The 23,712-nt window shown below is 44.0% G+C and overlaps 2 protein-coding genes across 7 annotated transcripts; both read left to right on the top strand.

The window, feature by feature from the left end:
• Positions 1 to 620: 620 nt before the first annotated feature.
• On the top strand, positions 621 to 23,395 carry LOC134484986 (nidogen-2-like). 6 transcript variants are annotated; one of them, XM_087598226.1, is made up of 5 exons: positions 621 to 919; positions 1,721 to 1,942; positions 13,362 to 13,498; positions 15,979 to 16,122; positions 18,264 to 18,944. In XM_087598226.1, exons 1-3 carry the CDS (start codon positions 832 to 834, stop codon positions 13,364 to 13,366), a joined length of 315 nt encoding a protein of 104 aa, XP_087454352.1. In that variant the 5' UTR covers positions 621 to 831; the 3' UTR covers positions 13,367 to 13,498; positions 15,979 to 16,122; positions 18,264 to 18,944. The 6 variants fall into 6 exon arrangements, with proteins under 6 accessions (XP_087454352.1, XP_087454343.1, XP_087454366.1 ...); XM_087598217.1 differs by having other exon boundaries at positions 13,362 to 13,981; XM_087598240.1 differs by lacking the exon at positions 15,979 to 16,122 and having other exon boundaries at positions 18,716 to 18,944.
• On the top strand, positions 19,084 to 23,395 carry LOC148006914 (uncharacterized). The gene is made up of 2 exons (XM_087598187.1): positions 19,084 to 19,165; positions 21,818 to 23,395. Exon 2 carries the CDS (start codon positions 21,878 to 21,880, stop codon positions 22,280 to 22,282), a length of 405 nt encoding a protein of 134 aa, XP_087454313.1. The 5' UTR covers positions 19,084 to 19,165; positions 21,818 to 21,877; the 3' UTR covers positions 22,283 to 23,395.
• Positions 23,396 to 23,712: the final 317 nt, after the last annotated feature.

The raw sequence follows: 23,712 nt of genomic DNA, 5'->3' as shown, positions 1-23,712 counted from the left end.
CAGGGAAGGTAAACAGCTGGGGAGGACATTTCAGAGGGTGGCAGTATCCTCCCAAAGTTTATCCAGTGATTGGGGATAGAACTTGGCAGTCAGCCTTTCACAGAGGCATGCTTCTCAGCAGGAAATGTGGGTGGGGCAGAGCAGTCCCAGGATAGAGAGGAAGCTCCTTTGAATCTATATCAGAGGGCCTGGCCTCTTGCAAGAGGGGTACCCGGGACGCCAGGGCAGGGAGCACACTCCAGTGTGTAATCTCATTACCCTCCCTCGCTCTGCCAACCTTGTGCGCACAGTCGCTTACAGCCTACAGCTGCCCGCGCCTAGTGTCCCTCCAGCCCATGAGGTCACCTCCTGCAGAGCCATAACCCATACTGGAGAGTTGTGGGTAGCCCAGGAGTAGTTGGGACAGCCCAGACCAGATCAGGCCAACAGTCTCACATTCCCAGGCTGGCTGCTCCACCAAACTACAGCAGTCTTAGAAAACCTAATGAGAACCAGTTTTAGTGGCCGCTGGCAAACTTTCTCAGACTCGCTCATTGGTCAGTGGCCGAGAGCTGTAGCCAATCAGTGTTGTGGTTCCGCCCGCATTGCAGACAGAAGGTCCGCGTGGGCGTCTGGTGGGCACTGAGGCTTGCAGAGACTTGATGTGTGGAGGGCAGAGCCAGGGAGGGGCGAGCATGTGTTGGGACCTGACAGCCAGGCGGCTGGCACCGCCATCACCGCTATCGCTGCTCCTGGTGTTGGTGCTGCTGTCCGGAGCTGGGGCTCTGCGTCCTGAAGAGCTCTTTCCTTACGGGGAGTCGTGGGGAGACCGACTGCCACAGGAGGGCGACGATGAGAGCTCTGCCTCTGAAGCTAGCAGTACCTCTACGCTTCTACCGTGTCCAGTTCAGCAACCTCTACATAAGTTCAGCTCCCAGAGGTGCGCGGCTTGGTGTGGGGTCGTAGTTTCTTCCCAGAGTGTGGAGCAGCTAACCTCCATGTTTAACTGTCATCGCCGCTGGGGACCAGGCTTAGCAGTGGCGCTGCAGCTTCTTGATCCTTACTGTGGAGGAAAAAGGATCATTTCAAGGGAGAGCTGGAACCGTCCCTGTCTACTTCGACTTCACAAGCAGAAAGATGAAGTTGAGGCGGCTAGTGCGGTTTGCGTTTAGGGGCGGTGGGAGGCTGTGCATGCAGGCATAGCAATCTTATTAAGGACACGGCGCCCAAGGTGTGCAGTTGTGGAGAAAGATGAGCGGGTTCGAGAGCGGCCGCACCTGTGGGTCGCAGTGCACTTGAGGACTGTCGCCAAAGTTGAGTTTGTTACCCTGGATGTGTCTCAACCTGCAAAGAGCCAAGGGACTCTTCTTGACTCTAGTAGAACTAGGACCTTAGGTGCGTTCGACTGGTGGTTGCCCTTGGGACTTGAGTGACCATGTTTTGCCCTTTTAAAAATGTTTATGTGGGGCGGGATTCACGTGCCACCTCATGAGTGTGAAGAGCAGAGAACAACCAGTTTTTTTTTTTGTTTTGTTTTGTTTTTATTTTTTTTTTTAATCCCACCTTCTGTCGGGTCCTAAAACTCAAGTCTTCAGGTTTGACTGCAGAGTACCCTTACCTGCTGAACTGTCTCACCGTCCTGTGGTCTTATTGTAGGTGGGCACCAATGGCATCATCTCCACCCAGGACTTACTCAGGGAGACTTAATATGTCGTTGATGATTTTCCTACTTACTTCCTAGTCATTGCCCCATTCCTGGCTGACATCCACTCGAGTCACAGCAGTGGCCAGATCCTGTATGGAGGACACCTCCTGGGCTGTGCTGAGTCTGGCTGCTTGCTACCTGTGCCAAGGTTTCCTGCTGACCGGGTCCAGCTTCCCCCCTACCCACTTCTTCCTGGCCACCTGGGAGCAAGTGGGCCCCTAGGAGGAGGACAGTCTTGGGGCTGCGTGGTCTGGAGAGGTAAGTGAGGGATACTCTGCAGCTGAATAAACAGAAGGGTTGGGCTTGAACCAGAAACTAAGGCATTGGCTAGGAGGCATTCCCTTGATTCTGCTCCTCAACATTAAGAAAATCACTTAGCAAAATGAGGGAGTAAGGTGCAGATACCAAAGACCCTGAGGGAACTTAAGACAATTTACAGGGTTTTTTCTGTTTTCTGGAATCACCTATAAGTACACAAATATTTCTAATGATATATTCATCGAAAAAAGTTAAAATTTGGGATTTTTTTTTTTTTTTTGTATGAGCTGGGTTTGGTGTCACTCGCCTTCAATCCCAGCAGAGTCAGAGAGGCAAACAGATCTCTGTGAGTTCTAGTCGAGACTGGTCTACAAAGTGAGTTCCAGGACAGAATACAGAGAAACCCTGTCTGGAGAAATCAAAAATAACATGTAGGTTCCTGTGTACATTTCTAGTTATTTCTTTAGCATATTGTTGCCATTGACTACAGTGGGTCCACAGTGCCCATATTAGAGTTTCACTTGCTTGTTCTGCTGTATAGTATGCTCTGGTCAGTGTATTTCTGTAACATTTATTACAACCGTATAAAATCTCACCCTTCCTAGTGGTCATTAAGGTTGCTCGCATGACGTTTTTACTATAATTAATACTATAAAATGCTTTATAAGGTTTTTTTATTCGTGTGTGTGTGTGTGTGTGTGTGTGTGTGTGTGTGTGTGTGTGTGTGTGTTTGTCTTTCTCTGTGTTGGTAAGGCCAGAAGAGGGCTTGGGCCCCCTGAAGCTGGAGTTGTTACATACAGGCAGTTGTGAACTGCTTGACTGAGAATGGATACAGAGATTTGAGTAGCATGCTGAAAGGACTACAAGGTGCTCCTAACTGCTGAGCCACCTCTTCAAAGCCAACACTTTTTAAAGTGTCAAAACACTGCACAGCCTTAGCTGACATCACAGGAAAGTGAGCAAGCATGCCATGAACTTCTTAGTAAGTTCCTTGTAGCTTTCTCCACATTGCCTTTGTAACAGTTTATATGCTTCTGTCTGCAGGAGCCTGCTTTGCAGTCTCCCTGGAGAAAACAACAACTCTGCTCTGGCTTTGGTCTTGGCAACATGTGAAGTGGGTATGGGTGGGTGAGGGTAAATGACCTCATTCCTGGTGTAGGTAGAGACAGAGTCCTCCTGTGAAATTCTACCTGGGTGTAAAATGCCATAGACCTGGAACAAATCTGTGTTTGCTTTAACTCCCCTAGAGCCTCTGAGCTACAGAAGTGATGTCTTCCCTAAGAGCTTGCCCATTGTTCCTGTCACTGACAGTGGCTGTGTTTGTTCTATGAACTTAAAGGAAGAGACATGTTTTCCTAAAGCCTGCACCAGCAGAGATGGAGAAATAAACATTGTTTGAAGCTACAGTTTTTTACTTGACAGGTTAACATCCAGTTTTGTTTACTGACTAGCCTTGTAATGCCTTGGGTTTGACATCTCAATTACAGTTCAAAAGAATACCTTCAACTCAAACACTGCCTCCTTGGGGCAGGCCAGCCAGCTAGAGGGCTAGAGAAGACAGTCCCCACTGTTAAGTTTCATTTGCTCAGTCATTCATTCATACATTCTTTTTAAAACGTTTATCTAATATCATGTATAACAAGCTTATAGTGAAAAAAATAAACTTTTCTAATACAAGAAACTAGGTGGCCACTTCTAATATTTCTATTTTCTTACGGTCTTTTTAAAAAATTTTTCATTTATGAGTGAGAGTGTGGGTGTGCATGCACCTGTGTGCATATCCATGTGTGAACCAGAGGTCAATTTTAAATGTCTTTGCTTGGGAGCCATCTTGTCTTTCTACTCAGGGTCTCTCTGGGACCTGGGGCTCCCCAGTTAGGCTAGGCTTGCTGGCCAGTGAGCCCTAAGGATCTGCTTGTTTTTCTCTCCAGAGCAGAGATTACAAGTGTGCTGCCATGACCTGCTTTTCAGCTGGGTGTTGCCATTCAAATCAGGACTTCATGCATGCACAGCAAGCACTTCATAGGGTGTGCTGCCTTCCCAGCTTCTCCTGTAATGTTAAAAAACTTTATGTCACAGGGTTAGGGTTAGGAGCTAGGGGTTAGGGTTAGGAGTAAGGGGTTAGGGTTAGGGTTATATATGCAGAGTCATATATATCATATATAATCTCTATCTAAACATAGTCAATATTTGTTAATTCAGAAACTATTTTTACATATTTTCCTTAGATCGGCACTGAAATAGACATAGACTCTGAGTGGAATGCTTTTACTCTGAAAGGCCTCTCTTACATTCAGTAGGAACACCATTGATAACCTTTTGTTGTGGTAATATGGTAGACTCTCCAGCTAGAGCTTCCTCCTAACCCATCCTGATTCAGGGATTCCATTTGGGTAGGTTTCAGTGAGCAAGCAATTTCTCCAGGATAGAAGGCAGAGCATGTATCAGCCTGTGCGCTGGAGGTTAATGTACTAGGGGCATGGCAGGCACAGTGTCTTTCAGAAGAGCAGGGTGTTGGGATCTGATGCAGGAGCACTCAAGGGTAGAGACGTTGTCCCCTCTGAGGACTGCAATTGGTTCCTGGAAGTAGGCAGCCTTGAATGATTTGAAGTTGGGGAAGTCTGATGTTTATGTTGTTCCTTTTGTTTTGCTTTGATCCCCCCCCTCCCGCCATGCATCTCAGGTTGGCCTCAAACTTCATAATGGAGGATGATCTTGAATCTCTGATCCTTTGATCTGACTGACCTGTGCTGAGATAGTGAGTGTGCAGCATCACAACCTACCCATTTGATGGGAACTGAACCCAGAGTGCAGGCTGAGCCACAGTCTTTCTGGTGAACTTAGTAAGGGTCAACTTCTTAGACAACTGTTAAATAGTCTGTTTGTTCACACCATCAGACTTCTCCTTAAATTTTTAAAATTGTGTTTATGCACATGGGACATATGCCTACACACCATTGCATGCAATGCCCGTGGAATACCCTGGACCGGATTATCTATAGTTGTGAGCTGTCATGTGAGTGCTGGGAAATGAACATAGGTCCTCTGGAGGAAGAGCCAATGATCTATCTCAACCAGGGAGCCATCCCTCTGCCCGCCTCTCCTTACCTTCTTGCAGGACTGTTTTATACTGTCTTCTCAACACAGTCCCACAGGATAAGTACAGTAATTACTGTTTATATCACAGAAGAGAAAATAATTTCCAAATCTGCCTTAAGTGAGGCAAAGTCACCTTAGAAGACATACTTTTCCCCTTTCTTACAGTTTTCATGCAAGACCCATTTCTGTACATGAATCATAGTTACAGTAGTTACAGTAAAAATCGCTGTGCTTTTTCTGAAGACATCTAATAAATAAGGTTAGCGTTTTAGTGTTCATTGCGGCTTTGGTGCTAGGACAGTTCTTGGAGCCACATTCAAAGGAAGTGTGAACTGGAGTGAAATTGCTGTGAAGGATGCTTCTGATGATAACCTCACTTTGAAATTACTGCTCTGCTGCTCCCAAGGAAAATTCAGCTGAATTAGCTAGCCTCTTGAAACAGAAAATCAAACACATAAAAAAAAATTAGAGCAGGAAGCATTTGCACTGAGGCTCCGGGGTCTTGAGGCTGCGGTGGGTCTCAAGTGTTTTAGTGTTTATTTGACATGAAGGTTACAGCCCCAGACAGATGAGTTTACTACTTAGGATTCTCATTTTATCAGCAATATTTCATTAGAAACGGTCTTTGTCAGTTTCTTTTTGGTGTCCGTGCACGCTGTACCTGTGTCTGTGTGTGTGCCTGCGCATGTGTGCGCACGTGCAGGCACACACAGACATTCATGCCTGGCTCACATTTGTGTGGAGATGCATGTGTGTGCAGACCAGAGAAGAACTTTGAGTGTCATTCCTTAGGCACTCTCCACCTTTTAAAAATTATTTATTTGTTCTGCGTACATGTGCATGCTTTGACACTGTGGTAGTCACAGCACAGCTTCAGAGTCAGCTCTCTGCTAATTCTCCTTCATGGGGTCTGGGAATTGAACTCTGGTTATCAGGCTTCTGAGGTAAGCGCCTTTAACCGGCTGAACACTCTATCCAGCTCCCTTTCAAATCATTTTCAGGCACACTTCCCTCTGACCCAGTACTCAGCAGCTAATCTAGGATTGATTGCTGGGTGATGAGGCTCATGGAGCTGCCTTCCTTCCTGTGGGACTACAGATCTGGGACTGACAGACACCATGACTGTTTTTGTTCAGTGTGTATTCTAGGGATCAAACTTAGGTCCTCATGCTTGAATAGCAACTCTTCACACTGAACCATTGAACCATTTTCCCAGCTCTTCCTTCAATTTTGCAGTTCTGGGACTTAAACACAAGTCCTCATGAAGGTTAGCTAAGTAAGTCCTTCATGAATGAGCAACACCCATAGGCACAGTAATTCATTCATTACACCTTCCAGGTACTTGTGTAGTCAGGCACAAGGCAGAAAACACTTGCAGCAGTGGTCTTGGAAGACACAAGCCCTCAGTCTTCATTTTCTAAGCTGTAGATTGACATGGTAGTGCTGACTTCTTAGGGTTGTCATGAGAATTAACCAAGGCAATGTGTTGTTCCTGCCATGTAACGATCTTGTGGTAGAACTCCTTTATGTAAGGACTTGGTTTTTTTATTTCATTTTATTCTCTGTGTGTGTGTGCATGTATGTGTATGTATATGTTTATGTGCTACATGTGAATATGTATGTCTATGTATTGTGTGTATGTAAATAATCTGTTTATGCTGTATATGAAATTGTGTGTCTACATGTTCATGATGTGTATGTATGTCTGCATATTTGCATTATGTGTGTGTTTGTATATGTGTGTGTGTGATGTGTTTGTCTGTGTATGGTTTATGTGTATGATGTGTCTATGTGCATGATGTGTGTGCTTGTGTGTGTCTGTAATGTGTGTTTATATGCATACGGTGTATGCAGGTTGTGTGTGAGTGTATGGTGTTTGTACGGTATGTGCATACTGCATTGAGGCCACTTGTGTGTGCATGATATATATGTGGGGTGTGTGTATGGTAGGTGTGTAGGACATGTATGGTATGTAGTTTTGTATGATTTATGTGTGCACATGCAGAGATTGGGAGGAGATCCTCCCGGTACCAGTTCTCTCCTTTTACATGGGTTCCTGGAACTGAACTCGGATTTCAAGGCAAGGGATTTATTTACCTTTTGAGCCTTCTCTGGGCCTCTCTATAAGTACTTTTTAAATGGAGGGTTTTCCAAATTACTGTTTTGGGTTTTTTCCCCTTTGTTTTTCTTATCTTTTTGTAGGGGAATTTGGTGGAGAAAATTCTGTGGCTTTCTTGTCTTTTAACTTTTCCAAACATCCATATTGTTCTTCAGATATTGCCATAGGCTGAATGGACTTCAGGACATGTTCCGTTCGATGAGGTTTTGAGCACAGGATGTGTTTTCAATTACTCCTGTGGAAGGCTCTTCTGAATACTTTGAAGGCCCTGGGACTGAACTCTTGCTTTGATAGATTTTTTTTTTTTATTTTTGAGGTAGATTTTGGCACACACCAATCTCCTTTGCCTCGAAGATTCTGTGATCTCTACATAGTTTTCTTACATCTGGTATAGTAATATTAATATTAGGCACTGGAAATGACATCAGAGGAATAATATCTTTACAGTGTGAAATGTTTCTGCTCTCTTCATTCCCTCCAGGATGTTCACATTGGGTATGACAGAGTGTTCTACCTGGCATCCAAGAATGGCATGGTGCAACTACATTAAAAAAATGAACAAATAAAGTGTTTGTTCATTTAGTTAATCTGAGATTTCTTAAACTGTCACTTCATAGAGCAAAAAGGTTATGGCTAGAAGATCTGAGTAATGATGGGTGCCGATTTTTTTTTGTTTGTTTTGTTTTGTTGTTGTTGTTTTTGTTGTCGTTGTTGCTCTGTGTGTTTTTGGTGTCAGGGGAAGGCTATTGTGTTCTCACTGGGGAGGAGGGTGTTATCTAGAACTGAGTTAGATAGTATGTCGAAGGTTTTTGTTGATGAGGAATTTCATTTGAGTTGGAAGGACCACAGGAATGGGAATTGAGTGTGAGTGGTAGGAGAGCTTGCCCTCTTCTGGGCTGCATCTTGGGAGAAGGATGGGAGTGTGGAGGTTGCTTCAGAAAAGGATGGAAACATTGTATCTGTAGTCAAGAAGCAGAGAAAGATGGGTGTTGTTTCTAAGCTTTCTTTTTTCTTTGTATGCAGTGCAAGCCTGAGCCCAGGGAATTGTGGTGTCTATATTTAGGGTGGGTCTTCCTTCCTTAATTAATCTAATCGAGATACTTTATCAGAGACATGCCTGGTGACTATTTCCTGGATGGTTGTAGATACCGTCAGATTGACAGCTAATAGTATGCATCACAGCTGGTCCCTGGACACTTTAACATGGAATGGTGGGTGTTGAGTTGGTGCAGAGGTGACAGTTGTTGATCAAGAACTTTAGGTTTAGCTGGAGCTTTTAATTTATGGAGCTAGAGTTCACAGAAAGGGTATGTGTGTAATGTACCACATGTCAGTGAAGACAGAGAGGATAGAGAATAACTAGATATATGAAAATGGGTTGAAGAAAACTGCTTAGGTGTCCTTGAAGACTACATATGAAGGAGGATACACTATGCCATCGTGAAAGCATTAGGCATTCTCTTGACTCTTCAGTACCGGGGTGAATTTGGAACACCCTAAGCACATCAGTGTCCCCATGGGATGGGGATAAAATAACATACAAAGTGGTTGTTGGTGTTCACACCAAACATCGGAGGCCAGAATCAGTGGCCTTATACCTCCATAGAATGTGTCTTTAAGAAGACTGAGCATTGAACTTTGTCCCCCAGGAAGGAATCACCTCATTTCTTATTTTGTTATCATTTTGGTAAGGCTGGATAGACAAATCCCTTGTTATAAAGATGACATTCTGCTGGTTGATGTTTTACCCTTGTTGGATGGTATGTTTGAGAAGCCTTCTGGTTTTCTGTCTGAACAGGAAACTGGAGACCTTGCAGCTGGCAACTCTGACCTGATCCTCTTTGCACTGCTCCCCACCCTGTGACGAGCTCCTCTCCTAGCTGGCACTCTCTCTTTCTCTTTGAGGAAGTTGGGAGGCCATGACTCTTGTACAGGTTTTGGCAGTGCAGCTGAGGGCTTACCTTCAGAACCTGTGTGGAGGACTCTTGGAAAACTTGTATCTGGAAATGTGAGGGCCTTTCCCTTTGGAAAAGAGTCAGACAGAACGTGTCTCTAAGGAGGGGCTCTTCAGGGTCTATGAAGTGGCCTCTTAGCGATTCTGTGTGGAAGTCTGTAGCCCTGACAAGGGGTTCATGTGTGGCAGATTTCAAGCAGGTCAACTCTTCCGGAATGTACTTTGGGATCATAAACTATATTAAAAGGAAGTTTTTGTTGTTTTCTCCTCCGTTATTTGCCTGTTTTAATGGAGATGAGTAAATGAAAAACTTGCCATCTGAAGTGACTGCTTCGCCAAAAGGTGACACAGAAATGATATAGAACAAGTAAGGCACTACATGTGCACATCTCCAGGTTAAAAGTCAGGCTCTCCCATCACAGCCTCCTCACTTCTTCCCAGACCTCCTCCCCACTGCCTTCTGATCTCCACATGTAGACAGCCCTTATCATAGGGAATTTCTCTAAATTTAGAACCTTGGTTCTCCCTTATCTTGTGATGTTGACTGTGGCCATCCTATCAGGAGCCTCCACAATTGGTTATTTAAGGATGGGATTATTAGTTCGACTTTTCATCTCCTACTTGAACTTTGTTGTGACTGAAATAAAGCTTTGGCAGCCTCTGGCCCTACCCTGACTGATGATGGATGACGCATGTTCTTCGTGTACCTGAGTTGAAAACTTAGAGGTTTTGACCTTTCTGGGGAGGTCAAAACAAGGAAGGTAAGCCTACTCTTCCATTTAGAGAATACAGAGGAGCTACAGAGCTTTTTTTTTTCTTGAAACCATATTAATATCTGCATTTCTTTGTCTTATTACCCAAACCTCAAAGCTGTATTTTAGCACTATGTGTCAGAAAGGTAAAAGTGACATTTGAGATGTTCTAGAACAAGACAGAAAAAAACACAAGGACACATTCATTCCTTGTATTCAGTTTTGAGGTTCTTGGTGTGTCAGTTTGTCTTGTTTAGCAAAATGAAGAGGTAATGATACCAATAAGTGATTTCTTTTCCTTCTTGTCATCCACCTTCTTTATAAAGCGAGTATTTGTAAGAGAAATGTCTCCCCAGTTCCCTATTAAATTGTAAAACATATATGATCTAGTGAGAGAAGCCAACTACAGCGTCTAAGACAGTGGAGCATCCCTTAACTAATTCTTTGGTGGAAGAAAGTGGTAATGGCAGAAAAGGTCCCTTTGAAACTCACTAAACGAAATATCAGGGAATAATTCCACAGTCACCCTGGTGTTAATTCAGACTCCAACTCTCATCTAAGTCTGCCTTGGCTCCCACAGTGTTTATCTTCTTTCATTGGCTGCCACTGTGATGCTACCCCACCCCCACTCTGATGTCCTGGACACTCTCCTTTTTCTGTGGCCTCTGCCACCATGCCTGTCCCCAGTCACTCTCCTAAAATTCCACTCCTGGCTGTTTTCCTCTCCTATAATTCAGGCTCTTGGGGCATAGTTTTTTGGCTCTGTCCTGACTGCAGCATCAAACATAATGTGGTTTAGCGGGTATCCAACCCCAATGAATTACTATTCAGATGGTTTAGTGAGTGGAGGCCAAAGCCAAACCAGACAACCAACAGGAGCCAAATACATACTGGAAAACCAACAAAGTGGGTGCTGAAGGATGGAAGGGGTTCCACAGGGAATCACAGTCCTCGACCCCCAGGAGTCAGTGCTTGCTGGTTAGGATTTTCTTGGTGCAGGGAAATATGAACACAGCATCAACGCACTTAGTAGGAGTGGGGACCCTCAAACACTGTGTGGAGGCCTTAGTGGAGCTGAGCCAGGGAAGGGAGATTGGGTCAGAGCATGTGTCCTGGAATGGCTTCTTTGGTAGTTTTCAGATGACTGTCTATTGTAGGGGATGAGCTGTTGGGTCTGGCTGGCTTCCACCATTAATCATTGCCTGACCTTAAGCAAGCCCCTTTGTCTCTTTCTTCATCTGCAATGTGTAAATAGATTGAAGAGGAAAGGGAGTTTGGCTGTGAGATCAGTAACGATGCCTTTTGATCAGCTGCTTCCTGACTGAGTGTTGCCTGCAGTAGGCAATGGGTGGATGCATAGATGGATGGATGCATGTCTTGCTGGATGCATGGATGTTGGATGCATGGATGTTGGATGGATGCATAGCTGGCTGGCTGGATGCATGCTGGCTGGATGCATAGATGGATGGATGGCTGCATAGATGGATGGATGCATGGCTTGCTGGATGCCTGCTAGATGGATGCATAAATGGATGGATGCATGGATGTTGAATGCATGGTTGGATAGATGGATGCATAGATGGATGGTTGCATGGATGGGATGGTTGGATGCATGGATGGATGGGTGCATGGGTGGGTGCATGCATGGATGCTAATATGATATCTGGATGTGAAAGCCGTTGAGGCACAAAATAAAATCTGAGGGTATGGAATGAGCAAGTCAATTTTGCTCCTTGTCCAGAACTCTCAAAAGAGTTTGGACTGGAGAAGCTTACAACCTTAACACTTTTAAATACAGTGTTTTAATGTTATTTATTGAGAATTTCATACATTGATACAGTACATTTCAGTATATCCACTTCACCCCCTGTATTTGTTCTAAGAATCCCTTGAATACAGTGAAGCCTACTCATGGGTGAGGGGCCACCACTGCAGCATGGTCCACTCACTAGGGAACCCCCCCCAAAGTAAACCCTCCCCTAGCAGTTCTCAACTGTCAGAATCTTCTCAGCTGCAGGCAGGGGCTTCAGTGCCCTACCACATTCGTGCTGGACTGTTGAGTGGTTTGCTCTTCTGCTGTACACCAACTGCACTGAGTTTGGGAGTTCAATGACCATATCATGAGCACATGTCATTGTTTTGACCCAATTCCTTCCGACCTTTGGCTCTTAAACTCTTTCCACCTCTTTTCTTTCCAATATTCCCTGAGCATTGAGGGAACTTGATATGGTGGGAGCATCTGTGGCTGAGCTCTCCACAGAGAGTTTAGACTGGTTATGAATGTGTATTAACTACCATCCACTGTATGAAGATCCTCCCTCAATGACCACCGAGAGCTGTGTTAATATATGAGCTTGTAACTGGTATAGTTTGATACTATATATCCGTTTAAGAAAATAGTAGTTATTGTTCACTCCCAGGGCTTATGAGCCTCTCCACCATGGTTTCTTGACCAGATTTACAATGCCAGGCAAAAGTTTCCTCTTGTAGTGCAGACCTTCAATCCACCCAGAAAGTGATTGGTGATCCTCATAACATTCCTGGCATTCATGGCACACCCATGAGGACCTCTTGCCAGGACTATTGTTATAGAGCCCAGAGTAGTCACAGTGGAGTGAGAATAGTCTGCATAGCATCTTCTAGCATCATAAAGGGTAGCTAGCAGGGGTGGAAGCTTCCTGCTAAGTACTGTGCAGGCAGGTCTCTGTTATTTCTTCAAGTTTTTTGACCTACTTGTGTGGTGTCATCAGCTATAGGATCTTACCATCACATTCTGATGGGTAGCCCTGAGCCATGAGAATTGACAACTCTGGTATCATCTCTGTGACATCCTTGACCAACAACTTGAGAGCGAGGTGTCCTACATCTGGCTCTGGCCTTTTTGAGAACTTGTAGCCAATGGAAGGAGAATTACCCACCTTATAAGTCAATTCCCTTTAAACGTCCATTGTAAGTTGGCAAGTAGCTTTTCATATGGCTTTTGTATTTTAATGTTCGTGGATGTTTTACCTACCTGTATCTGTGTGAGGCTGTCAGAAGTCCTGGAACTGAAGTTACAAGCAGGGGTGAGTTACCATGGGTGAGTAGGTGCTGGGAATTGAACCCAGGACCTCTGGAAGAGCAGCCTGTGCGCTTAACTCTCCGTCTCTCTGGCCCTTCATATGACTTTTTCAAATATCCTTAGTGTTAGTTAGTTCTTCTTCATCTTCTTCCCTGCAATCCTAAAGATTTTAAACCAGTGTTTCATTTATGCATTATTTAACTATTGATCTAAATTGGTAGAAAAGATTTAAAAAAATAACACATGGTTTACAAAATTATATTTGTAATTTGAAGAGGGGATTCTAAAGGAGATTATGTTCAAAACCAACATGGGGAAATCCTAAAAAGGATCTGGCGTCCGCCCCCTTGTTGGAACACCTTACCTGTGTTCTGACTTTCTTCTTTTGTTTATTTCTTTGTTTAAGGGTGTCTGCAATTCCTTTTTTTCCACAGCTTAACACTTTCCAGGCAGTTCTGGCATCTGATGAATGTGATTCCTATGTCCTCTTTCTCTATCCTGCCAATGGTCTTCACTTTTTGGAACTCGCCCCAAAGAATCCTACAGTGTCCAGCTGCAGCTTCCTGCTAAGGTGGGCTTCTGCCAAGGGGAAGCAGATGACCTGAAGAGAAAAGCCCTGTATTTCAGCCTGACTAACAGTGAGCAATCGGTGAAGAATCTCTACCAGTGACTAATGTGGAGTGTGTGACTGTGCTATGCACTGGAAGGACATTTAGGAGGGACACTATCTCTAGTGGCCAGAAACCATTTGATAATAACCTTTGGTGGCTTCTAAGAAAGGCTCTGGTTCAAAACCAAGAGCTAAGCTGGCCCTCTGGAGCTTCAGGGTCTCCAAGATGTAAAAGATTCTTTCTTTTTCCTGCACTATCTGTCAGGCATAGAAACCAGAACCAGCAGTGATTATATGTTTTTGCAGAACTACTGGGGCTTGCTGTGAAAAACATTGTTCTTGGGGCTACACAAAAATATCCAGTCATAACTAACTGCCTCAGTGGAAGCTTTTCAGGTTAATGATTTCCGGAGAGGAGGCATAATGATTCAGTCTTTCAAACAGGTATTGTTAAGGATTAAATTATGAGTACTATAATGGGGGGGAGGTAGATGAGGCTTTTAGTCGTCTCAGATTTCTCCTGGCATCATCACCTGAAATCATGCTGATTGGTTTACCCACAGCGTTGCCAGAGACAAATCCATTTCTTAGTCTCCCCAGTGGGTTATTCTGCTAGTGCTGCAGTAGGCTATTCTGCAGGTGTCTGTCCAGTTGGTGCTCCTATGAGACTATTGACTTCAGGTGGGCTCTTTTGTCTTTGTATTCTGCAATACAAGCTTAGCCCATAGTAGTTACTTTGTGGCTCCCCATAGTTACTTCTCAGTCAAACTAAAACTAGATCGTGGGCAGATAGAGTGATAGAGCAAAAATTTGCTGATCACTTTATCTGCAGGGCATTGTGATAAAACACTTGCAGATATTATCTTAAAACTCTCTCAACTTATAGGCGGTAAGTATAACTATCTTCCCAGTTTTACAAATAGTCTTACCGAAATTATAAAACGTGCTTATGTCAGAGTTAAATGGCTGAGCCATAGTCAATACAGCTCTGAAGTATGGATACAGGGGTGATCTCTTATGCAGAGTAGATAGGGTGTTTCTTACTTGGATTTCATGTTACCTGGTTGTTTGTATTTTGGTTCATTTTATCAGTCACTCCAGTTACAGCTCATTCTGCCCCTCTCCCACAATTTTGATATTTCTGGAAAGCATCAAAGGAGACAGTGAAGAACCGGAGTGAATGGATGACAGTTTTTGTGTGTGCACGCGCGCGCGCGCGCGTGTGTGTGTGTGTGTGTGTGTGTGTGTGTGTGTGCATGTGCATGTGCATGCATGTGTGTGAGCATGTGTATGAAGGCCTTTATGGCTCTAGTAGGGAAACACAACTTTCTCCTCACATGCTTTTTGCACACACACACAGTCACAGACACACAGGCACACACATGCACATGCACAGCAGCTTCTTATGGCTATGCAGGTGGAGCTGAACTTTCTAAGCGATTTGTCTTTGAACCAAGCGGGACTCATTTGTCGCCGACATAGTTTTCAAGATACAGATTAAAGAAGCCTTTGGCGAATGGAATCACAGTTTCTTAGCAAATTTACTTCATTCCCATTGGGACTCAGTTGTAGCAGGCATGGTTTTCTAGATTTAGGCAGGAGTAGTTTTCTCGAATGGAGCTGAATGCTTAAGCGAATTCTCTTCTTTCCAAGCGGGAATCATTTGTAGCATACGTAGTTTGCAGGATATAGCCTGAGGAAGTGTTTGGCAAATGGAATTGCAGTTTCTGTGCGAATTAAATTTGTTAGAAGTGGCACTCAGTCGCTGCAGGCGTAGTTTTCAAGATTTAGGTAGTGCAAGTTTTAGCAAATGGAGCTGCTGTTTCTAAGCGAACTCTCTTCATTCCAAGCGGGAGTCATTTGAAGCTCGCGTAGTTTTCAAGAAATACACTAAGGAAGCTTTTGGCAAGTGGAATCGCAATTTCTTGGCGAATTAACTTCATTCCAAGTGGGAGTCAACTGCAGCAGGCGTAGTTCTCAAGATGTAGCAGGACAAGTTTTTGCCAATGGAGCTGCAGTGTTTATGCGAATAATCTTCATTCCAAGAGGGATTCATTTGTAGCAGGCGTAATTTTGAGGATATATACTAAGGAAGCATTTGGCCAATGGAATCACAGTTTCTTGGCGAATTTACTTGGATACATTTGGGACTCAGTTGTAGCAGGCATCGTTTTCACGGTATAGGCAGTGCAAGTTTTTGCAACTGGAGCTGCTGTTTCTAAGAAAATTCTCTTTGTTCAAAGCGGGACTCCTTTGCAGCACGTGTAGTTTTTAAGATATAGACTAAGGAAGTGTTTGGCGAATGGAATCGCATGTTTCTTGGGGAATTAACTTCGTTCCAAGTGGGACTCAATTGAAGCAGGCTTACTTTTCCAGATATAGACAGGGCAAGTTTTCTCGATTGGAGCTCCAGTTTCTGAGAGAATTCTCTTCCTTCCAAGCGGGACTAATTTGTAGCAGGCGAAGTTTTCAAGATACAGACAAAGGAAGTGTTTGGGGAATGGAATCAAAGTTTCCTGGCGAATTAACTTCGTTTCAAGTGGGCCTCAGTTGTAGCAGGCATAGTTTTCAAGATATAGGCAGGGGTAAATTTCGAGAATGGAGCTGAAGTTTCTAAGAGATTTGTCTTCGAACCATGCGTGACTCATTTCTTGCTGACATAGTTTTCAAGATACAGATTAAAGAAGCGTTTGGCGAATGGAATCGCAGTTTCTTAGCAAATTTACTTCGTTCCCATTGGGACTCAGTTGCAGCAGGCATGGTTTCCAAGATTTAGTCAGGAGTAATTTTCAGGAATGCAGCTGAAGTGCTTAAGCAAATTCTCTTTGTTCCAAGCTGGAATCATTTGTAGCATGCGTAGTTTTCAGGAAATAGCATGAGGAAGAGTTTGGCAAATGGAATCACAGTTTTTGGCGAATTAAATTTGTTACAAGTCACACTCAGATGCAGCGGGCATAGTTTTCAAGATATAGGAAGTGCAAGTTTTCCCAAATGGAGCTGTAGTCTTTAAAGGAGTTCTCTTCATTCCAAACATTTGTGTTAGGCATAGTTTTCAAGACATAGATTAAGGAAGCGTTTGGCGAATGGAATCGAAGTTTCCTGACGAATTAACTTCGTTACAAGTGGGACTCAGTTGTAGAGGCGTAGATTTCAACATATAGGCACGGCTAGTTTTCCCAAATGGAGCTGCTTTTTCTACTCGAATTCTCTTCGTTCCATCGGGACTCATTTGTCACAGGCGTAGTTTTCACGATACACACTAAGGAAGCGTTTGGCGAATGGAATAGCAATTTCTTGGCGAATTAACTTCGATCCAAGTGGGCCTCAGTTGTAGCAGGCATAGTTTTCAAGATTTAGGCAGGGGTAATACTCACGAATGGAGCTGAAGTTTCTAAATGATTTGTCTTTGAACCAAGCGGGACTCATTTGTCGCCGACCTAGTTTTCAAGATACAGATTAAAGAAGCGTTTGGCAAATGGAATCACAGTTTCTTAGCAAATTTACTTTGTTCCCATTGGGACTCAGTTGTAGCAGGCATAGTTTCAAGATTTAGGCAGGAGTAGTTTTCGAGAATGGAGCTGAAATGCTTAAGCGAATTCTCTTTGTTCCAAGCGGGAATCATTTGTAGCATGAGTAATTTTCAAGAAATACACTAAGGAAGCTTTTGGCGAATGGAATCGCAGTTTCTTGGCGAATTAACTTCGTTCCAAGTGGGAGTCAATTGCAGCAGGCGTAGATCTCAAGATGTAGGCAGGGCAAGTTTTTGCCAATGAAGCTGCAGTGTTTAACCGAATAATATTCGTTCCAAGAGGGATTCATTTGTAGCAGGCGTAATTTTGAGCATATATATTTGGCGAATGGAATTGCAGTTTCTTAGCAAATTTACTTCGTTCCCATTGGGACTCAGTTGTAGCAGGCATGGTTTTCAAGATTTAGGCAGGGTAGTTTTCTCGAATGGAGCTGAAGTGCTTAAGCGAATTCTCTTCGTTCCAAGCGGGAATCATTTGTAGCATGTGTAGTTTTCAGGATATAGCCTGAGGAAACGTTTGGCAAATGGAATTGCAGTTTCTGGGTGAATTAAATTCGTTACAAGTGACACTCAGTCGCTGCAGGCGTAGTTTTCAAGATTTAGGTAGTGCAAGTTTGAGCAAATGGAGCTGCTGTTTCTAAGCGAACTCCCTTCGTTCCAAGCGGGAGTCATTTGTAGTAGGCGTAGTTTTCAGGATATAGACTAAGGAATCGTTTGGCAAATGGAATCACAGTTTCTTGGTGAATTAACCTCGTTCCAAGTGGGACTCAGATGCAGAGGGCATAGTTTTTAAGATATAGGAAGTGCAAGTTTTTCCAAATGGAGCTGTAGTGTTTAAACGAATTCTCTTCGTTCCAAACAGGACTCATTTGTGTCAGGCGTAGTTTTCAAGACATATATTAAGGAAGCGTTTGGCTAATGGAATCGAAGTTTCTTGATGAATTAACTTGGTTACAAGAGGGACTCAGTTGTAGCAGGTGTAGATTTCAACATATAGGCATGGCTAGTTTTCCCAAATGGAGCTGCTTTTTCTAAGCCAATTCTCTTCGTTCCAGCGGGACTCATTTGTCACAGGCGTAGTTATCAAGATACACACTAAGGAAGCGTTTGGCGAATGGAATCACATTTTCTTGGCGAATTAACTTCGTTCCAAGTGGTCCTCGGTTGTAGCAGGCATAGTTTTCAAGATATAGGCAGGGGTAATTTTCACGAATGGAGCTGAAGTTTCTAAGCAATTTGTCTTTGAACCAAGCGGGACTCATTTGTCGCCGACATAGTTTTCAAGATACAGATTAAAGAAGCATTTGGCGAATGGAATCACAGTTTCTTAGCAAATTTACTTCGTTCCCATTGGGACTCAGTTGTGGCACGCGTAGTTTTCAAGATTTAGGCAGGAATAGTTTTCGCGAATGGAGCTGAAGTGCTTAAGCTAATTCTCTTCGTTCCAAGCGGGAATCATTTGCAGCATGCGTAGTTTTCAGGATATAGCCTTGCGCGGAGCCATATTGGATTTGGGCCTAGCCCCTTTCTGACTGCATGGCTCAAAGTGACTAGGTGACTCTGAGCTGTTTGGCCACAGATACTCACCCCTAAGATGACTGCCATAAGTCTTAAGATTGTTGGACAAAGCCTCTCCCATGAATTTACAGCACAGGAAGATAACATTCAAGGGATGCCTCAGCTCGAACAGATACCAGTTATCTCCTCAGTCTACACCCGGTGTCTCCACCACCTGACCTCATCGCCTGACCTCTTTGCCTCCAGACTGCCTATATCCTCATCTCCCCCTCCTTCATGTTTCACAAAGGTCACTACCCCTACCTGAAAGCCTAAAAAGCTGTAACGTTCATCCCAATAAACGAGACCTTGACAACAGAACTTTTGCTTGGTCTCCTTCTTCTCTTCACCCCCATTTGGGCCCACAGGTAGAAAGCCTCTTCGGGACCCTGAATAACTTGGTCCCCGCTGGCGGGGACAAGTGGCGCCCGAACACAGGGACCCTGAAGCAAGGCTGACTACAGGACGACGGAGATAAGAGAGCTGCTGCGGGAATCGAGGACTCTTCAGGCTGCATCGCTTGTGCGTCGCTGGAGAGGGAGGTAAGGACCGGTCGAATAATTGTCATCTAATTGCCATGGGGAATGTATGGATTTAGGAGGCTTGTTTCATAGGAGAGTTCAAGCGCTCACTCAGGGAGAGAGGATTAAGAGTTAAGAAAAAGGATTTAATCATGTTCTTTTATTTTATTGATGAAAAGTGTCCCTGGTTAATTTTATGTGAATTTTTTTTGTCTTTGTGTGAGAAACTTGTCCTTGGTTTATTATTGAAGGAGCAGAAATTAATTCCTATAGTTGGAATAAGGTTGGAAAGTGTTTAAATGTCTTATTGTAAGAAAAAGGATCCTAGGCCGTTCCGATTCAGGAGGTAGTGTCTGTGTCTTTGTGTCTTTGTGTTTTGTGCCGGCTAAACTCTGGGTCTCTATTTCCTCACGAGTTCTGGAGTTCTGGAGTTCTGGTTTTGCAGCTGCTCCCATCTCAGGCTGAGAGGGATGATCGTGTCTCAGGAGAGACGCAAATGTGAGCAGTAGATGTGCCAGGGACTCACTGATTGCGCTGCCCTGGGAGACGCCCCAGGAGGTAAGAAGGGACCCCAGGGACGCCTGGGAGATTCCGGTCTGGGTGCCAGTGAGGATTCGGCGATTCTCATGGATTGGAGAAAAGACCCGCATTTCTGGCTGTCTGTATTTCCAGAGTGGCCCTTGTCTGTGTTTCTTAGGTCTTTGTTTTGTGTTACTTGTGACTTTGACAATGAGAAGATTCTGGTTGGGAAGGAGGAGTGGTGTGGAATCTGCTCCCGTTCATCTGTCTTTGCTGAGTTCATGGAAGCTCCAATCTGAATCAGCTCAGTTTTGTGGCAATCTTGTGGCGGCCGCTTGTTTTTTGTTTTGTGCGCACTTTTGTTTTTTTGTCTGTTAATCTTTTGATTGTCTTTCTATGTGACTAAATGCTTTTGCCCTCTTCAGCAGACCTCTATTTTCTGGACTCTCTTCTTGTTTTCTCCCCATCCCACTTGGGATGCTTGTTAGTGGCTGTTACAGGAAATCTATAATGCTCACTTGAGTGTGCTTGAGAAACAAGAATTTCAGGTTTGCCCTGGGTTCCTTTGGGATAGGTGTGGGGATAGGCTTGATTTCTATTGCAAATGATATAACATTGCATATGTTAGTACTCCTAACACTTCTTGGGACTGTGCCTCTGGGATCACAACCTGTATAAGTTTAGAAGTTCTAAAAGGCAGTCATGACCTTTGTGTAGAGGTTCAGATAGTGTCCAGATTGGAATCCTGATGCTAAAGACTTAGTAAGACACAAAAGAGAGTTGAGAATTACTTAGGGCTATCTTAAGGTGGAGATCAGCTAGGTGCTGCAAGGGCATCTGCTGTTGCCCAGCAACACAAGGCTTATGGAGATAAAGCTTCAGTTGTGTTAATACAGAATTGTAGGCTAGAGTCTTGAAAGTATTTAAAAAAAAAAAGAAACCTGGTAAAACATATCTTATTCCAAACAGCAATTAAATTGGTTATTACAAAATACTGATATTTGGCCTATCACATATACAAATTTTTCAGGCAAAGTTGGTAATTTTACTCTTTGCATGCTTTTGTATTTCCTATAAATTTGTGCATGCAACCCATAGGAAATGAGCTTACTGTATTTATAGGTGGTTCATCTAATGAAAAGGCTACATGTATGATTGGATCACTTGTTTATTCTCTTCAGTTTCCCCTGCTTCAGCACAGATTATTAAATTACTTGCTGTAGCCACTGTTTTAAAAAAAAAATCAAACTTTTAAGTCATATACTGATAGCCAATGTATGGCTTATGGTTTACAGTTGATTAAAAAGTTTCCCTTTTTAGATACTACTAGCCCTCCAATTATACAATTACTTAATGCTATATTAGAGGCAGGTTTTCTACTTGAAATCAGTGAGTGATGATTTCAGTGTGAATGTCTGACAACTCACTGTCCTTTCAGTGCTCTGGCTCAGACAACTAAACAAAACCATAGACCCAGCTCTTTGAAAATGATAATGGAGTTGATAACACTCCCTCACAAAAAGAGGAAGACTCCATTTGCTTACTTTCAACTCCCATCCTCACCTTACCAGCTCAGGGATTTCTAGTACGACTGAATCTGGATGCTTATGTTTAGGTAAATAAACCTGGTGAGGGGCTGGAGTGATGGCTTAATGGTTAAGAGCACTAAGTACTGTTCCTTTATAGGCCATTTAAGAACTCAAACTGGATTGCCTGGACCCCTTAGCAAGGAAGGACAATGATACCAGGCAATTATAGGCCTTACATAGAAACAATTAGTCAAAAAAATCTCATTCTTTATATCACCAAAACAATAATGCTGGAAACAATAATTAGGTATACAAGTCAATTTATAAATACAAGTGCTCAGTGTCCTCAATTTAATCCTCAAGGACTTATCTTAATAAATAATATCTTAACAATATCTTAATAAAAAAAAGGAGGGGAGTTATATCCCTGTATGTTATACAATTATTTAATAATGCTCCTTTTATTTCAATTTTAAAATTTGGATGCCAAGGAACTCTGAGTGTTTATGGCACCCTACAACTAGGCATATTTCTGCCTAGGTGAAATAGAAAGATCCACATATTGGCACGATCCTGTTCAGATATTTTATATGGGGAAGAGGGAATGTTTGTGTTTTTTCTACAGGATGCTACAGGAGTGTGCCAGCTGCCCGAGTGGCTGGTGAGCCATGCTGATCCTGGGAGCATGAAGATTCAGCTCTTGTGGTTCAGGTCCCTGAAGTCATTCCTCTGCCCTGAGAGGAAGATGGAAGATTCCCCCTCATCTTTTGTCATCACAGAGATTTTGGCGTTGCTGCAGTCAGTGTTACCACTGCGTGTGTCCCACCCCACCATGGCCTGTGCTCCGACCCTCTGTGCACTGCTGCTTGCTGGAGAAGACTGGACTCCAGCCATTACCCTTGCCCCCCCCCTCATTCCCCTGGCTACTCTTGCTGCCTTAACTGGTGTTGTCATTTTGCAGTCTGTAGCTTCACAGGAATGCCATCTGTGTGAAGCTGCTGTGGACTGGGGAACTCTGATCTGGTTCTGCAGATCTCAGACATGGTTCCATTTCCTGCTGCTTGTTGCAGAGAAGAATGACCGATCCTGAACTGTCCAGGGAAAGACCTTGGCACTTTTGCCGCTATTGTATGAGCCATTACTGCTGCAGCCATTGTTACTGCAGTTTCTGGAGTTACTCTCCCCCAATCTATTGTTAGGCAAGCACAGTGGGTGAACTTTCTGGAGTAGTTGCTAACAATTGGGAATTCTAAATTTTATTACAGGAGCGGCTTGCCTACGGCCCTTGGTGCTATGTCTGTAGCACCTGAGGAGAACCAGTTGAGGTGCCCACTACTCATCGGGAGAGGCTCAATTTCCACAATCTCTTATATTAATGCCATCTGGCCCCTGCTCTTTCGCCCCTGGGCTCAAATAAGAGGAATGAGAAGATGATCCAAAGTAGTTTTCCTCAGCGACGGGCAACTTCCTCTCACCCTTGACCAATCTAAGACAGGAACCTTGGGGGCGACAAGGTGATCCTATGACGGATAAGGCTGGGGTTCGAGAGGTCGATCCTAAGACAGAGGTGGCTACAGCCCGTTTAAACGTGCGGGCCGGTCAAATGCTCCTCTGCCCAGTTTCTCCCCCAAATAACACACACGTATAGCCCAGAATGGTGTGTTACAGCATAAGTTCATTCCTAGACATTGGGGTGCAGTCCTAACTGCAAGAGTGGTTCACCATGGCCGAGCTGGGCACTCTGTGAGGCATGTCTGATCTCTCTCAGACCACTACTTCCACGTAATGGTCTTTTATAAAAGAAAAATGGGGGAGATGCACGGAGCCATATTGGATTTGGGCCTAGCCGCTTTTTGACTGCATGGCTCAAAGTGACTAGGTGACTCTGGGCTGTTTGGCCACAGATACTCACCCCTAAGATGACTGCCATAAGTCTTAAGATTGTTGGACAAAGCCTCTCCCATGAATTTACAGCACAGGAAGATAACATTCAAGGGATGCCTCAGCTCGAACAGATACCAGTTATCTCCTCAGTCTACACCCGGTGTCTCCACCACCTGACCTCATCGCCTGACCTCTTTGCCTCCAGACTGCCTATATCCTCATCTCCCCCTCCTTCATGTTTCACAAAGTTCACTCCCCCTACCTGAAAGCCTAAAAAGCTGTAACGTTCATCCCAATAAACAAGACCTTGACAACAGAACTCTTGCTTGGTCTCCTTCTTCTCTTCACCCCCATTTTGGCCCACAGGTAGAAAGCCTGTTCGGGACCCTGAATAGCTGGGTCCCCACTAGCGGGGACATAGCCTGAGGAAGAGTTTGGCAAATGGAATCGCAGTTTCTTGGCGAATTAACTTCGTTCCAAGTGGGAGTCAATTGCAGCAGGCATAGTTCTCAAAATGTAGCCAAGGCAAGTTTTTTCCAATGGAGCTGCAGTGTTTATGCTAATAATCTTCGTTCCAAGAGGGATTCATTTGGAGCAGGCATAATTTTGAGGATATATACTAAGGAAGCATTTGGC

Source organism: Rattus norvegicus, chromosome 1, assembly GCF_021556685.1.
Source record: "Rattus norvegicus strain SHRSP/BbbUtx chromosome 1, alternate assembly SHRSP_T2T, whole genome shotgun sequence".
NCBI lineage: Eukaryota > Metazoa > Chordata > Mammalia > Rodentia > Muridae > Rattus > Rattus norvegicus.
Note: the sequence above shows the minus strand (reverse complement) of the source record. Positions and strands in the feature narration are given on the sequence as shown.

Coding starts and splice junctions, on each gene's coding strand:
- LOC134484986 (XM_087598203.1), top strand. CDS start 832: ATGAGAGCTCTGCCTCTGAAGCTAGCAGTACCTCTACGCTTCTACCGT. Junction 920..1,720: donor CATAAGTTCAGCTCCCAGAG/GTGCGCGGCTTG, acceptor CTTACTTCCTAG/TCATTGCCCCATTCCTGGCT. Junction 1,943..18,991: donor GGGCTGCGTGGTCTGGAGAG/GTAAGTGAGGGA, acceptor TTGGGCCCACAG/GTAGAAAGCCTCTTCGGGAC.
- LOC148006914 (XM_087598187.1), top strand. CDS start 21,878: ATGAAGATTCAGCTCTTGTGGTTCAGGTCCCTGAAGTCATTCCTCTGC.